The 18206-nt window shown below is 37.7% G+C and overlaps 1 protein-coding gene across 1 annotated transcript in view; it reads right to left on the reverse strand.

Moving 5' to 3' along the window:
- The window catches only part of NT5DC1 (5'-nucleotidase domain containing 1), a 153775-nt gene that overhangs the window by 39003 nt on the left and 96566 nt on the right, over positions 1-18206 (reverse strand). Inside the window, exons 7-8 of the mRNA XM_032992859.2 lie at positions 14686-14860; positions 10570-10667 (exon numbers count right to left, since the gene is read on the reverse strand). Of these exons, the coding sequence (XP_032848750.2) occupies positions 10570-10667; positions 14686-14860 (273 nt within the window). The remainder of the gene's footprint in view (positions 1-10569; positions 10668-14685; positions 14861-18206) is intronic.

An 18206-nucleotide genomic window follows, 5' to 3' on the forward strand; every position in this document is an offset into this window, starting at 1 on the left:
TGTGTATGGAAGGTGTGCATTTGTTTTTGTCTTCCACACAGAATTGGGTCTTCACGTCAGTGAGAAATCTTCCTTAAATTCCAAGTGTTTTTCAGCATTACACATTGTTAAGAGTATAAAATATAAATGTGATTCAAGTTGAGTGCTGACTGCTTTGCTTCTAAACCTTGCATAGCATTTGGCTGTGTTTTCGCAGGGATGATGGAGGAAAAAAATATCCTTTTCATGTGTTGGAGGAGAATTCCCTTAAGCCAGAGAAGACTGCTTGATGAACACAACTTTGTCTGGAATACAAACTGGTCATTTAGGAATTCTGGCTTGGAAAACACAGACTAGGATATGGCAGTTCAGGTTCTGTGGGGACTCACTACAGAGAGAGGATGGGATTGACAGGCCCTTAGCAGCTCATTCTGTTGTAGAAGCAAGCTGCGATTTTTGGATGAATCAGGCTTCCTAACTGTGGGAGCTTTCATGCCTTATCCCTCTGGTACTGCAGGTACAAACCAGATCAGACTGTATCACAGTTCCATTCTCTGCTAATATCCTGAAATGAAAGAAAATAGCAACCCCAGGTGGTGGTCACAAAATTATGATTGAGGATTTTCTGACTTTTAATGACCTCTCTATTACATGGTCTATGTGTTTACATGGAATTATATATAGCCACTATAGTTAACTCTCTTTCTATGCAGTTTATATAGTTACTAAATATTGTTGTTAAAACAAATGCTACTTTTAAATCCTGGTGTCACCTCTTTGGCAACCACATTTAAGGCATCATCATGACCTGCAGATTTTGCAACCTATTTCACAGAAATAGGTTCTTTGATAGACTAGTACTAAATACACAGGCTAGGAAAACTTAAAATAATTCACCATATTAAGAAGGCATTTGACATGCTTCGCTATGAAGAAAGTTTCTTCCGTTAAAATTAAGCATAAACATGACTCGATAACCGATAACCAATTTTAAGAAACCACTGTTGTGGAACTGTCTTCCAAAACAAACAACTACTCTAGCTTATGGCTTTCAAAAATTTGAAATAATTATTGAACAATTTGAATAATTTCAGTGTAGAACACATCAAGTTAGGAGTTCCGGTTCCTTAAATTTATAAAGTATATATCACTGAACCATAAAAATTAAATCCAGCAGAATTAATCGCAATTATGTTATCTTAATTTCCACATTATGATAAATCTTTGGAAAGGGCTAAAAGGATTTTCACAGTCAAGACTCTCATGGAGTCATTATGCAAACATAGTTTTCAGTTCTTCACTGCTTCTGGATTAGGACATCAGAAATCTTGGTTAAATACGGGGATCTGCCAGAGATATGATTATGGGTAAGTTATTCAATCTCTTGGTGTTTCAGTTCCTTGGCTCTAACAGAAAAGCCAGTGATTTTGTTATTTTATTATCTGTTTATCTGTTCTGCCTGTGGGCTCGTTGTAGACAGAGACTGACTCTTATCACATGCTTGCACAATAACATAAAGAATTGGGTTTTGAGTTTTATCCAGGCATTTAGTATACCGTAACATAATCAATAAGTAGGATTTTGCAGTAGCGTAGGTTACTGCAACTCCTTTTGAAAATAAAAATACACTTTCCATACATGAAGAATTCTGGTTTTGGAGTACTTGGCAATTATGCTAAACATGTTTTCCAGTTTTAACAAAAGGAATATTGTTGATATCCAGCTTTTGAAAGCAGCAGCTTTAGCCTTCTTTGAACTAGCTTTCTGCAATATTCTTATCAGCTTTGTGCCAAACACGCTATTTAATATCAAAGGTAACCAGCTGAAGCAACCCCTGCTGTCTTTATGCAGAAGCACTTTACAGTTTTTCACTGTTTTCATTTTTGGATGAATAACTTCTTATTCCTTTTATCCTCTGATGTACTTTGAACACTATGCAAACATATGAAGAACTTGGCTTGACACATTTACTTTATTTTTTTCTTTTAAGGAAGGCTAGGCATTGGAGAATGCATCCACAGTTCAGCATTCATCTTGATACTCAGAAACAAAGAGATGCCACGCTTCAAAGACTATGTTGGTTTCTTTTTTAATGAACAAGGAGTTGTTTATGAACAACAGTGGAAATAATGGGGCCTATCTTCCTAAGAAGTTGTGTCCTGCACTTGGATTCACTGAATGTCTCATCGGGTGCAAAGTCTCGTGGATCTTCCAGTAGCTGGGTCATTTGTGGCCAGGTTCTCCCGGATGGATGCTCCGGTATCTAATAAGGGGAAATTTTACACCGCAGCCTTTCTCTGAGCTGGCACTGGCAGGTCTGTTTTTACCTCTGCAGCCTGTAGAGGCTGTAATATCTCTGATAATACTAGGCCGCATGCAAATGTGGCTGAAATTGCATTACTGATAGAGGTTTGCAGCAGGGGATGGGCAGAAATTCCTACTCACACAAGCCATGTGATTGCATAAGCCTCAATGTTTAGGAAGTCGGACTAAACGTTAAAGAATCTGCTCGTGTCCTGGTAGCTCCCTTGGCTAGTATGGTTGAAGCATTGGACAAAGGAGCTCAAGAAGCAGCAATCCAACCCAATTTCCAACAGCTGGCTCGGCTGATAACCCAGTACCCTTCCATGACAGTCAGGAGGGCCCATGAGCTGAAATCCCAGTGCTTAGCCCATGCTCCAGGTTTACAGTGAATTGCCATGGTTAGGCCAGCACTGTGCCCTCCCGGTAGAAACAGACACTGAACTTGGCCACTCAACCTTTAGCTTCTGATGTGCTACAAAATGCCCAAGTGAGACCAGTCATCAGTAAGAATACGTCTAAATGAGGCAATGAAAATCTGGCCCCTCAATACTTCTGAAGCAAATACCAGTAAAGCCCATTCCAAGAAAAACAGAACAAGCCAAAACCGCTCCATTCCTCTCCCTAAGAGAAAGGAATGGCCTCTGCTCAAATTGCCTAAAATGATGTATTGTAAGGGAAAGTTTGGCTTGCTTGTTCTTCTGCTACCACACAGCCTAACTACTATGGAGTGGCAAATTACAGAAATTACAGCACCTTAACTATGTCGTTGCGTGAGTGGATATATGTACCACCAGTGCAAACGGCAGAGTGGCCCCTTGTACCATTTTACAAAAGGGTTATAAATGATACACTGACAATTAGTAACAAAAAACTACTTCCTCCGTTTCAAAACACTTGTTTTTCTGAGGCAATGACTATCAAATATGGTAGCCAAGAACTTCGAAAACTGTCAGAAAAAATGAAGCTTTATGCCAACATTTTGTTACCATCTGTTAAAAATGTATTGTGTTTCTCTGTGACTTTAACAGTCTACTCTGTAACGGATGAGGGTATGCGCTGGCTCAACTTCATTTTGCTTTTTGCATTTGTTTTAAATGCTTTCAAGTAGACCACCATACTGAATATGTAAAAAACAAAATCCAGACGGCTATTATCGACTAAGACTATGTTTATCAAACACAAAATTAAATTTAACTGTTAGAAAAGAGGACCTTAACTACTGTCTCCCATCTTACCTATCCCAAGGCTTAATTACAAATGTTGATGACATGACAGGAAACGATCACCTCTATACCCAAACGATTCCCAAACTGCTGATTCCAAACTACACACAGGTAATATCTAGCAAACTTTTAAAAGATTAATTGATAAACCCCTTTGACTACAACGTAGCATACGCTGATTTTTTTAGATGTTTGTCTACAGTGCATAAATGTCATTGGGAAACCAGAAGTCCTTGAGAGAGTTGTTTACATGGTCATAAAAAAATCTGTTGAGTGACTGTTATCTGTGCAAATGCAGTACACGGAAAGGAATAGTTTTAGTCTAAGACTATTTAAACAAAGGATAGGAGATAAAACAGTCGGCTAAGGAGCCTGACATAGTAGATTTTTGCAAACACCCTCTGAGCTACTTCGGTAGATGACGAATACTCGTATGAAAACAAACCCTGTTACATGAGACTAAATTTATTTGTATGTGTGTCCCACTGACAGCTACTGGACCAGCCTAGGCTGATTTTCAGAGAGTGAAATCAGGCATTGACCGTGCTGATGAAGAGGGTCTCAGCTGAAGGAATCATCTTTATAAGGCACTTCCATAATCCTTATGGGTTTTCATAATAAAGAATAAAAATGGTCAGGTTCTATTACTGAATAGGAAGATCTTTCTGTATCATCATCCATACCAACTAGTTGCTTAAAAAGAAACTCCTCTTTCTCCAGAATGTTGGATAAAATGAAAACCTCTAGCTGAGATAAAAGTAGGGAATTATTTCTCACTGGTGGCTTGGGTATAGAAACAGATACTTTATCCCTTAAAACAGTGGTCCTCCTACTGCCAGCTACATACAGAACCTGTTTCTGATATGAAAGAGTTAGGTCACTCTTGATATCTTTTACCATCATGATCACACGAGCTACAGAAGGATCTAGTTTTGAAAACTAGAGCACAAAATATGATTATGTATTAGTTATACTGCTTCCTGTTCTTTCCTAAATAGCCAGAGAATACATGAAAACCAGTGCCAATACACTATAAAGAATTGCTAAACAAGATCTCCTTGAAAAGAATTGCATTGCTTTCAGAGACTATATAGCACTGTGGGATGTTGTAACAATATAAAGGCAGTCATTTTAGAAGACATATGGGAAACATTTATGGACTTTATTCCTCCTGAATAATGCAGTCCTCAGCCAGGGCAACCTTTACATGCCACTCTGTCAATAGCTCTCAGCAAATATGATTATGTGGCCTCACATTATAGAAAACTTCCAGACAGGCTGATATGAAAAGGCACCATCTCCAGAAGAAAGGCAGCAAGCACAGCTGCATTAAATAAACACCCTGAGTCACTGGAAGGGTAGATAACACAGGTGTCCTTTGCTCCTGGTGGTGTTATTCTGCTTGTGTCTTCTGAGAACAGGAAAAGAGGCCCTTTGTGGTCTCCCTGCAAAAGGCTTCCTGAGCACAGAGAGCCCCTGGGAGGGCAGCTCTGCATCCCCTGCTGTGGCAAGGGGGCAAGCTGGGAGCACCAATCCGTGCAGTACGTGGGTAAATCAGTTTAAGCTATCTGTTTGACACATTAGACTTCTTTCAAAAAGTCCTCCTTAAGGCCATGGTAGAGGTCAAAAAGTAAAGACTCATCAGAGTGAAATCCCTCTCCTCTGTGTGTTTACATGTGCTCCTCTGCTCTTACTCTGCCTCCACCCGTGCCGTCCCCTCCCATCACCTGGCCCCTCCAGCCCCTCTCTGATGCATCTTTGTCTCATACACATGCCTCTGCATTTAGGTCGGGTTTTCCTTCTCCCCATCTGCTCTGCTGCTCGTGGGGGGGAGCAGTGGACACCCGAGCTTCAGTGTTCAGTGACAAGGGTGTACCAGGGATCCATGTCAAACGATGGAAGAAAAAGTCCTGTTTAATCCCAGCGACGACTTGAGGCTGGAGGCGTTCAGTACAGACCACATCTATGGCAACCACAACAGTCTTTACAGACCAAGGACCACAATCCCAATATTTGGGTAAGGATTCACAGGTGCAGGAAAAGACCATGTTCCTGTCAGGAAAGCGAGCTCTCTGCCAAATATCTAGTCTTTGCAGGAAAACACCAGCACTTGTGCTGTCATACCTGTGATGAGTCATGGCTAAATCTAAAGCTATTTTTACATTTAAACATGAATCTACATTTAAAGAAGAAGTTCGGATGATCTAAAGCAAGACAAGATTGGTAAAGAGAGGTGACTGAAACAACTGAAATAGCCAAAAAAAGTAGACAAGGTTTCTTGAGTTTTAACCTCTGAGGCTCATGTAAAAGAAGAAAACCACTATGTTTTAGCTGCTTAAAAAGAAACTCCTCTTCCTCCAGAAGTGATGGATAAAATTAAAATCTCTTGCTGAGATAAAAGTAGGGTATTATTTCTCAGTACAGAGAATTATTTCTCTTCACTGTAGAGGTAGCAACTGAGATACCTATTACATAGCAATTATAACAACCGAGCTATAATGTAGACTCAATTCAATGTGTTTTGGTTGAAAATTTAGTCAGAATTTTCTGGAGTTGGCACTCGTGTTCTTCAACTAAGTGAACAATGCAAGACTACTTAAAAGATATATTCCCTTGTAATGGTGCAACGTGCTCTGTTTTAAAACTTCCACATTTTTAATAGATATTCTACGGTTTTACTAAAGGTCTTTAAAATATTTACTAGGTAGTATTTTGATATTCTTCTGGTGGTAAAGACAGAAGTCTCAAATAAAAAGAATGATCTAAAAATAAGTTATATGGCTTACACATTTAACTTCCAGGAAAATGAAGGCACTCCCTTCCTGATCCCACTTCTCAGGCCTAGAAGGCCTTAGAATATAAATGTATAAAAATAACTATATAGGATCAGCCCTTGTTCTCCACCCAGTTCTGTATCCCATCTCTGGCAACAGTCAAGCCCAGATGTTGTAGAAGATGGCAGAAGAAAACTTAAATAGAAGATATGGGATCACCTCCTTCTTCTGAAGTCTTGCAGCCACTAATAATCAAAGACAGTCTTCAGTCCAGAAGTATGTCATTTTATATCTTGTTCCCTTATTTTCTCTTCTAATTGGTCCTTTTAGTTTAAAGCATTTTCCTGTATTTTCAGAAGGCTAGAGAAGAATGACTGAAGGAGGAAAAAAGCTCCTGCAGTGAGTTGTTAAAATGGCAATTACCAGAGAATTGTAAAAAATTGGAGTTTCCTAAATTGGGGGATACATCATGTAGCAGAGGTACCATAATTTGGACAGAAATTCAAGTGCAGGAATGAAGCGGACAGCCTGGAAGTACAGTTGAAATTGGGCTTTGAAAAACCTGAGACTCTCTGCAGGAGGAAAATGTGTGGTTTTGTTTTTTTTTTTTTTTTTTTTGTATTTTTTTTTTTCTGGACACTGGATAAAGGCACACAATCTCACAGAAATATGGCATCCACTGGCATTCCATATATAGGTCTGGCTTTGCCCTATACATATACTGACACATATATATGAAGATATAAACACATTTTAAAATATGCATTGTACATTCAGACACTGAACAATCAGCAACGCATTTTCAGTTTATCAAAAAAAAGATCAAAAAAGACAGCAACTGTTCCTGAGCTGGAAATAAAAGATATAAATGTTTTATTTAGGACCAAGTGAGCATTCCCTCTGCATTCAGACTTATAGAAGGCTTCCAGGGTATTTAGGGTTATCTCTAGCATTTCTATTTTAATTTTGCATTCTAAAAAATATATTTGACAACGATCAGAATTGGCAGTCAGGCCAGTAATTTGACCTACATTAATGAGCGATGTGGTAAAGGGAAAGATCTGTTGTCAAATATTACAGAAATCTTGATGTATTGCATATTATCAGATGAGTCACAACTGCATTTGCTATTCGTATTCCTTCAAGTCGCACATGGAATGGCATGTTGTTTTAAGCTGGATGTAGCTGTTGAAAGCAAAGAAAATCCTACATTCTCAACATAGGATTTACACAAACTTTTCTGACCTGATCCTTAGATCCAATAGCTCAAGATGTTATTCGTACCTTCAATGCTCCATGAGTGCTACATAAGCTACCCCTAATTACAAAAATTGTTTTACCAGGTAAAAATAAATGTAGCTGTTCTAAAATCTGTAAAGATACATATAAACTGTTCCTCCATTTAACAGAATGGTACTTTGAAAGACAATTATGCAAATTAAATAATTAGTTCTTGTGCTTTTCAGTGCCCCAGTTCAATAAAAAGTAGTCACACAAATCTTTTAAGATTTCAAACACTGTTTTGGTTGCTTTAAGTGACGCCTATTTTGAAACTCAAATGAAGTACTGATGCATTTTAAATTGTGCAATTAAAATAATTTTTCATGGTTTCTAAATGGATTACTTCTAAAATTACTTGTCTGCTGAAAAAACGATTCTGCAGAGCAGTTATCTGATATCACATTTCTAGACAATGCCTGCTTTGTCATCTTGTCCTGTTTCTTGTCCTCCTTCAAATGTTTACTGAACACAGTGGCCTGTTTGAAATTATTCACTGAAAAGAATTTCTCTTTCTCTTTAGTAAACTTCAATCCCTTTCCTTTAGTAAATCTGCAGCAAAAATCCTGTAATATATAAATTAAATTTAGGTGCAGTACACAAGGCAACACTTGGGGTGTTTGTAATTAAGAATGCATTCCATATTTTGTGCCTTAAGTCCATTTATAACACAATTCACTTGGAATGGAAGGGAACATGTTATTATTAGGAATTGATTGTAATTCAGACTCACTGATGGATGGAAGAACATGGCTGAAACTCAGACCTGGAGAAATGGATAGGATTGATAAGGAGTTACTTCAGTTCATTTGCTGCAACAAATTTCTTCATAGAAGCTTTGTTTCACTTTCTGGAGCTCTTTTCCCAAAACTTTACTCTTTGTGCTTTAAGAAAATATTTACTATGATGTCCGCCTCTAGTTTTATTCCTATCTCAAAAGGAAAAATAAGAAAATTTTGTCTCCCTGATATATTATGTCCAGTGCTCTCAGAGAAGTAAGGGTCTAAAGCACAGTGGCTGGATGCTGTTTTAGAAATGAACTGTGCTCCTTGGTGCTCCAGTGACTGGGTGAGACTATCAGTGCCTACCCTGAAGCTATACGGTCGTTTTGAGGAACACAGAGGGAGGGCAGCAGAAGATACATTACAAAAATATGTTATTATTTCAGATATTTTCTCAAATAATTGTTCTTATTTCAGTGAGTTTAAGTGTACGCTTAAACAAGCTCTTCACTACTTCAAAAGATGTCTCTAAAGCCCTGCCCTCTATGTATAATTCTTTGCTTTGAATGTTCTGGTTGGTCTTTCAGAAGAAATCAGTTACTGTCAATTCAATACAAATAGGTATCGAAAAAAAGCCACTCACAGATTAGTAGTTTCAGCAAACCATTTACCCGATGATTGCTTTAGTTATCTATTTAGATAGTGAGTTCTCCAGAACAGAAATTACATTTTATTCTGCATTAATCAGGTATTCATGTAATGAGTGATTGACCCCCTCTTTGCAACACCAAACTATAAAGTGAATGAAAACCAGCAAGTCAGTAAGTGGACTCCAGGGAATTCTGTTCCTATTTGAATGCATGAGGAAGAAACAGCTTCATGAAAATTGGGACCTACAATCTAATAAAGCGATTAAGCTAATGCTACACAATATTTCTCAATGGAAGCAGTAATTTCAAGTCTTCTCCCTCTTTTGCACAAAAAAAAAAAAACCAAACCCAAACTTGTCAAAATATCTTGGAGTTTTTTGGCTGTCTATTAAACTTACTGAAAACGGCCAACAGGTTCAAAAGTTGCTGGCTGGATTACTGACAGAGGGACACAGCAGGTTTTCCTTAGGAAGTCAGGCTAATCAGATTGTTTAAAAAATATCCAAAGTGAATTAAATTTTAAATTTGCTTTATATGGAACTAAATAAAATGCTTGCAGAGCTGAGCCTTTTTCACCCTTTGTGTCTTTGCTTCCCTCCCTCACCTCCCGCTTCATATAAATAGTTTCAATTTCCCTTCTGAGCTTATTTTTTCTCAAATTGTCAACTTGGCAGTTTCCTGCTTGAACTAATCCTTTAAAAATCACGTTTAAGATATTTTTACTTATTTTCCCTATATAAATATGTGAAACATTAAAATGCAGTTTCAATATATATTTCCTCTGCTCATTTTAGTTTTACAGCAAAAGTTCCACAGGCAAAACATCTTTTGGGCTTGAACAGCTGACTTTCCTGTCATAAAATGCTAACATACAGTTCACTATATGCTGACTTATGCTCCTTTGTATGTAAGATTAATTTTCAGGTAACACTTAATCATAAAGTTATTTACCAAAATATGGAAAAATTAACTGTCTTCAGCCATGTTACTATTGTTATTTGTAGTTCAGTGAACACTGCTCTTATAAACCTCTTTTGTTACAACCTTAATTACCTAATGGACAACACTGCCAAATGTTTCAGATTGTTTTAATTAAATTAAGTGAGTACAGGGGCACTTCCTTTTCACCTACTCTGTCATTATTTAGCCAAAGTACACACATTTAATACTGTCAGATTTCCATCATAAAAAATTTTCTTCAGCCTTGCAATTTTATTTATACTGTTCTTTGAATTTCCTTTACATTCTTTAAATATTTATGCTATGTTTTTTTTCCCTGAACTAAATCTAATTTTCTGTGTATGACCTTGTCAGCACAATAAAGAAAAGGTTTTTTACTTTTTCATTAATGGTGCAGTATCTGAGCCCCAATGCCATTTTTAACTACTGTCACAGCTCTGCCTTTTCATTGTCCTAGGCAATGTCATTCTTAATTTCCCAGTGCTCCTCAGTCTTAAGAGAATTTTTTCTTAATATCTCTGGAAGAGTCTTGTGTAGAGTCCATTTTTCCCCCCAGTGCTAGATTTTCAAAATATGTCGTTCAGTCCTCTTACTTTTATTTCTCTTTTTCTTTTTTTTTTTATATATATTTTTTGGATAGAGGTAAGCAGATGAGAAGGGAGTCAGAACTGCAACTTACCAAGAGTACGAAAAGGTCTTTGGTTTGGGGTATGGGAGAAGAAACCAGGTTTCAAAGCATTTGTGATCACAATGTCAAAATGCTCTTCAAAATCATTCCTAGGAAGAAAAGGAAATCGAATCAGTTAAACTAATGAGTTAACTAAGATGCCACTAAATGCCCTTTGGGACTTAAGGAAATAGTAGAGCACTTCTTTAAAGTGCCTTTTTCTGTGACTATGCACAGGCCTACGGGGTGTCTAAGATGCCACTGGTGGTGAGCAGAGATCTAATTGACACAGCCCACCCGAGGAAGCCTGAAGAGTGGTTTCACATAGCCGAAATGCCATTTTATTAGTTGAACTCTGTCTTCAGACTCCACTGGCTTCCCCGGCTAAATCCCCACTGGTTACTGGGAGGTGAGACATGTGGCTCATGAATAAACACCCACCAAGTACGAGCCTTAATCTGCCAGCTGAATAACCACCATTAAATTCAGGTTTTTCAAAGATCATTAGGTCCATAATAATAGAGATTGATATCTGAACCTCAGAATCCCATCAATTTAAATGAGATGGAACGTTTCAGCATGGTATATAAGCGGGACTTATTTATATTTAGGTATTTTTTAGAGACCTGTATACACGTCAGTAACATCCCAAAGCCAATAAGAAAAATACACAAATCTAGGGAGCATTTATGCCACCTACCCTACTCTGAGATGGACTATTTCTGGAGGTGCCAGTTATTCCTACTCTGGCAAGGGTCCTCTTTATTTTTAAGGAATCTAACCTCACTTATTGCATCATCTGGCTGGGAACCATAGCAAGAAATAACAACAATAATGCCTACCTCCAAGTTTTAAAGTAAAATATAAAATTAGGCAAATCTTGCTTAAAAAGCGGGGGTGTGCTTATTATTGGAAAATGTAAACATTCCCCACCTGTCATGTATTTTATTGTATTAGAAATGTTTCATTGCTTAGGTGACTTTATTGTCTATAACATCCAAAAAATGATGGATACTCTTGCATGGAACAAAGAAGTCACAGATGGAAAGTCCCGGAGGCGTACAGGCACTAAAATGATATCAAAAGTAGAGCAAGTTTACTGGAAGTAAACTAGCTAATTGTGTCATTTTCAAATAATCTATGATCTCCCATGAAACTGAGATATCTTAACTAAAAAACTGAATGCTTGCCCTATGAGCTTATGTTCAAGCTTTTATTTTGTGCTCCAAATCACATTCCAGTCTTTAAATTTCCTTCCGCTAATGAAATTTTAGCTTTGTCTATTTTTCTCCACTTGTGACCACATGCAAAACTTTGAGTTTTTAAAAGAACCAGTATCAAATATGACAAATATGTGTTTTTGAAATTAGCTTCTGTGTGGAAGATTCCCGAAGTTCAGCAAAGAGGCATGGCTCTTCTGTCCTTGGGTGAAAAGCATTGATAGAGGTAAACTTTTCAAACTGGCATAGAGTGCAAATAATGCTTTCACCGGTAGGTTAAGCTTGAACTTTCAAACTAAAGCCAACACTTCAGAAGCACAACAAGGACTTATGGGAACAGTGGCAAGTTCTTTGTGTAGAAAATTTGAAACAGAATCAACACAGTTTTCACAAGATTCTGTTAATTTTTTTATAGCTTTGTTGAAGAAAAAATCCATGTTTTGTGTGAAGAGAGGTGTTATCTATGGCCTTTTTTGAATCACACCGAATCTCGTGTACAAAGCTACTGATTTTATGAGAGCCTATGTGTCCTGGGTTACTGCGTAACATTACACGTGATAAAATCAGTTTCAGTTACTGCTTGTGCTTGGTAGAATGGCCTGTGGTTACAGTAAATGGGCAAGACACAGGGCAGGATGTATCTCACAACTTTAGCCATCTAAAAACTGCATGCTGAATTCACAACTAGTGACCTACACCGCAGAGCCGATGGAGAAACATCATCAACATTCTTAGAAGGCAATTCATCCCACTTATTTCATACCTAATTCTATGGTACGGAATGAATTGCCAAGGATGACGGCCAGTGTTTTCTCTCCACTAACCACAGAGGGAACGAAAAAGAACAGCTTCAAAAAGTTCCTAGCTTTTAGATGCCTAACATTTACGAAAAAGTGAAATGACACTCGGCTTCAGTGACTGTGATGATTGCCCCATCTTTAGGTGTGCTCCTGCCAACAGTTGAACATGCGGTTAGCTGGACATGCATTCTTAAGGTAGGTGAGCCTGAAAAGTCACACCGTGATGTTGCTACTTCTGTGAATGAACCAGCACTTGCTTCTGTAGGTTTACAGGCTTTATACCCTGATTTCCCAGCGCCGATTTTATGTGGACAATGATTTCTTAGAAAAAAAGGCACTGAAATAAAGGGCAAAAAAAAATAACAGTTACAAGGTAAGGATATTAAGAGTAAGAGGCTAAAACTTCACACACAACTCCACTTTCCTTTTTTATCCTTAGGGTTTTTTTTTTTTTATGTAATACTATACAGTGCTCAACTTCTCAGCGTCATATCGATATAAAGAAGCAGGGAAAGAAATTAATAAAAGACTAAATAGACATAATTCATAAGGGTTGATATTAGGAATAAAATGCAGTTAGCCTGGTCAAATTAAAGTTAAGGGCAGAGACAATAGGTGTGAACCTAGACTATATTCCAGTATTGCAGAAAGGAGCACAGGTGTGTAGAGTCTTATTGTCTGATATGAGAGGCAGGGAACAAACAAAAGCAATAAAAAGTTTAGAATTATTTTCAGGAAAAATATACTTCAGTAACATGTAATGGACAGTGGAGTATTCAGTTCTCCAGAAGATGTCTTGGAAACCACACTGAATGAGTCACTGGAAAATATGATTGTAATAAACACTGTAGAACATCCTACACTTATGTGGAAAGAGAGTGACCCAGTATCCTTCTAGCAGAACATCGTTTGTCTGTCTTTTGGGAGGCAACTGACACTCTCTGCTACCTTCCTTACTGTCTTCCAGCAGAATCTCTACCTTAAACAGATGAAACATTATTCACCAAGGAAGAGAAAGCCAAAATCATTATATGTGGCCAAGAATTTAGTTTTATACCAAATTTTAATTCAGAAAACTACACAGAGCTACACAGAAGAGCTATTTCACAGGCATCTTATGCTTAAGGAGAACTGTTTTTTGTGAAGAGGTATATTTTCCCCTCAAAGGAGCAAGTGTAACGTTCATGCAAGGCAGTGAGAACTGGCACAGCTGATGCTCCATTTAGCGTTTAGCCCAGAGAGTACAAAAGAGAAGTGATACTGGCAGGACTGGTTTTGGAAGGCAGCTCTGTTTTTCACATTACCTGTGGTTTTCTTACTGCTTTGCTGTATTCAATCTGCTGTGCCCTTGCATATCCAGATAGCCAAGGTTGGCTCACGTTGCACCACTTTGTTCCTTTGGTTCGTTTATTAAATAGCCTCACCAGGTCACCCACCTAGCTATTTGCATCACTGATTAATTCGCTTCTATGGGTGGAAGTGATGGTTCTGCTGAATTTCACTGCATTTGACTTGCCCCGTCATGTTCTTAACATTACAGCCTAAAATAGCTGTTGTGATCATCAGCTACAATCTCAACCAATTGCCAAGTGCAATGAACTACCTGTTTTATCTTTTCTGCTGTGATCTGTAAATGCACATTTCTCATGTACAACCGTCTCTTGGAAGCCACCATTGGGAAGAAGTATTTGTAATCAGATTTACTGCAAGAAAATGAAATATTACTACAGCTTGCACTCACTATTGAAGAAGCACAGAAAGACAGCTGCTTGAGTAAGACAGTCTAGTAAAAAGTTATGATAAAAATGAGATTCAGATGATGCATCGGGTGTTGGCCTGAAAGTTATTCCCTGTCATATTCAATCCCATCATGATGCCCAGAAAAGATGCAGGATATAAGTGTGCTGTGGATCAGATACAGCTTACAGGCTCGTAGGATGACTTTGCCTCAAATACCCTCTAATACTCTACTAGGGAGATGCCCACCAGAAATCTCAGATCCAAATAATTCACAACACATAAAGAAACTCAAATTAACTTCTCTATAGCTCAGGCTTATCTCCAGTTGCTGTCTGGCAGATATAATTTGAAATGGACATTGTGCTTACCCAAGAATATGTTCACACAGGAGCCTGCAATAGTCACTGTGAGAACTAGTAATTAATAGCAGAATCTTCCCAGCACTCTTCAGTTGTTTCAGCCACTTTTTTACAGACTCGGGACATCTTTGTAAATATTTGTCTGGATGATTTTTCACTTCTGGGAAATACATCCCACAGTCTTCTAAAAAATTAAAACATAATTATGTATTATCCAATCCTGCTCACAAACCACTTAATCCACACAACAAATATCCTTTTATGTGCAAACAATACAATTTTAAAAAGGCGAAGAAAAGCCTAAAATTTTCCTTGGTTATAACTCAATATAAACCCCCAAAAAAAAGGATCCAAGAGGATACACTGTGGCAGAAATAAGTTTGCATGACTTTTCTCTTTTATTATGGAATTTTCATAGGGTTTTTTTACGTTCCTTTGCTCATAAGAGTAAATAATATGTAAATTACAAATTATAGTCTTACATGGCAAATAATTACTTCCTGTTACCTTTGCTCAATTTTTGGATACTCAGTTTGTGATTTGAAACTTAGTTTAATGTTTAGAAAATGTTAGGGACCTGAAATTACCAAGAACATCTGTTCAGTTACTTCTGACACTTTAGGTTAGCATTGTCACATCAATAACATCCATTTTAATATTTTTGCATTTTTCACAACTAGCACTTTAGCTATGAAAGATTGATAAAACAAACTGGCAAAGACTCACAAGTATGTGGAATACTAGGAGCAGATGGAAAAAAAATCCCAATTCCAACTCCAGCTTCAATAATGCTCTTTTTATCAAATATAACAGCAACAGAATTTTGCAAATACACTTGGAATGTAAGATTTTAAGAAGGGTGCAATAACACTAACTTGGCAGTAAGAGTTACCTGTTCATTAAAGTCACCAATATTTGCCTCGTTACAACCCATAGCTGCTTTACCAAGACATCATATTAACATTAAACTTACCTTTTTTTAAACATTCCTATGAACTAAGACTATGCATTTCCTCTACGCTCAAACCCTCTATAACCAAAAATGTCAAACTAGTTAAAGGTCTAAAAAGAAATGTAATAATTGTAGAGACAGAAATGATACCAAGTATTTGGCTCTCAGTCTGTGTGTGTTATAGTAAAATGAACATCATCATAGAAGATTATTTTTCTTCCAGCATTTGTTCTATATGCAACTGTCTGTGGTCAACTTTGCTGAATGATTTAATAAATCCCAGACATTACTTAGCCTTCTGGTATGTGAGTAATGCTATTCTCTAGTTTGAAAAAGTAAGATTTAAGCCACTTGAACTTTAGCTATTTAATGAAAGAGAACATGTATGTTTCAAACAGTAGTATCAAAGAAAGACTGAACGATGAGGGGTGCTAAACATAACACGATTTCATAAATTACACATTCAAACACCTATAGATGGCAGGAAAAGAAGTCTCCCAAAGTAAGGTTTGAGTTGGCCGTTATCACCGCAACTAGACAGAAGGCAAGAATGCCATCTTCTGCATTGTTACTTGACAGATTTCTTCCCAAAAGCTATAGTGGACTACTATGAGGAAAGTCTCTCAAACAAAATCTCCCAACTCATAACATTATTCCAGTTCTTCATAGCGTTTAGGTCAGGCTGATGTAGCAGCCTGCACCAGGGCGATAGGCGCCTGGTCCTGCAGGCAGGATTACGGGATGCCACGATGCCTGCCTTGAGAGCTAGCTGAGACCAATGTTTTTTTTTTTTTTTTTTTTTTGATTAAATGAAGCAGATCTATGAAAGGTTTCCTGTAGTGTTTTCCCCTCTCTCTTTCCTGGGGCATGAGTATTGCTTGGGATGAGCAGTATAGTTTTTAGGAGCAGAAGTTGCATTACTTTTTTTGGTATTATATTAGTAGTTATATTTCATATGCTATGCTATGACAGTTTTTCTTCTAATTTTGGAAAACACGCATTACAGGAGAATGAAGGGGGACACAAACAAAGCAGGCGTGGCATTAGCTCTCACAGGTTCAAACAATTAAAAGAAAGATGGCACAGTTCATTTATATATACAGTGATCTATCACTTTTTTTATCCTAAGGTAGAAAGATCTGTTCTACATGAACTTTACTGCTGGAGACTCTTTGTTTTTCTTTCCTTATCAAATGCCTCCCACCCTCCATGGACCATTCTTTGAAGTGCAACTCATTTAGAGACTTTGTATTAATGTAATCAACAGTGTCCTCTCTGTCCCTACTCTGTGCATTATCTGCTGTGTGATAAATCTGTGATATCTGGCCTTTGAGTCACATCTGCATTGGAAAAGGTCAATAACTCTGGATTCAACATAAGAGCTGAAAGGGAGTCTTATCCTAGTTTTCCATCCAGACCCGGAAGCCCAACTGTTGACTGCAGACAAGCAATGAATCAGTTCTTGACACCAGGATCTGAAGTTTGCCTCTGGGCTGTTTGCCATATTAGGCAGAGGTACCTTAGAAGAACCCTCATTAAAGCATACTCTACTGTAATTAGGCCAACATGGCCCAGGAAAGGAGAGTTTAACTTAATTCCTAACATACCCTTGTGCCTGGTGAAGACAGTTTGGTCAAATAAATACTCATACCCGTAAAGGAGTTTAACCACCATTGAAAGCCAAATAAAATAAAAGCTGAAATCCTTGCTTGTTATCCCAGGCCAAGAGCCACTTTTGAGGACAGCAGAGCCACGGGCACCTTGTTGGCAAAAAGAGTTGTGGAAGTGTTAACATATGACAGAGAAATAGCATCATGCCAAGCCTCCGCAATCAAATGGAATGGTTCAACAGTGAGAAATTAAGCATTTTTTTCCAAGGGTATATATTACCACTGTGCCATATGCTCTACTTTGTTTTTCTAAAGCAGGAAAACCATAAAAATAATAAGACAACTCTATCAAGCAAAGAGTCAGTGAGAAAGCAGAAAAGAACTAATTTTACCAGAGTCAACAAAAGGAAAGGAGGAAATGAGTTAATGGTAATAAGAGTGATTTTATGCAACTGTCATACAGCTCTGCTCTTGAAAAACAAAAAAAACCATAATTCTCCAGACAAACACCACTCTTCAGAAGTAAGAAATGTCTTTAGCCCGCAATACCTTCCTGATAATGCTTATAGACCCTCCGAGTTCCAAAATACTCGTAAAAATGGAACTATAATCAAGCTTTATGGAAGCTTTGTTGGTCCACAAAGTAACTGTATCAAAATGGGGGACCTGTGGTCCTCACCAGACCTACAACTGACAATTTGCAATCTGTACACTGCCTAAGAAAAGCTCTACATTTTTATCTCTCTGTTTTATGAGTATCACTTAACATGCGACTATACAGACATTGACGTGGATTAATATGGATCCACAAATCAGTGAAAGCCAAACAGCAATAACAAAACAAATGTCCCAACTTTCACCTCTAACGTCTCTTGTTTTCGGTTATCTGCATGCATGCCAAAGCCTACACCAGTGACCTCTGCCTCTTCGGCAGCATGAACACTTTCTCAAAATACAAAAAAGCATTT

The sequence above is a fragment of the Tyto alba genome, unplaced genomic scaffold (genome assembly GCF_018691265.1).
Source record: "Tyto alba isolate M040663 unplaced genomic scaffold, T.alba_DEE_v4.0 Super-Scaffold_22, whole genome shotgun sequence".
Taxonomy (NCBI): domain Eukaryota; kingdom Metazoa; phylum Chordata; class Aves; order Strigiformes; family Tytonidae; genus Tyto; species Tyto alba.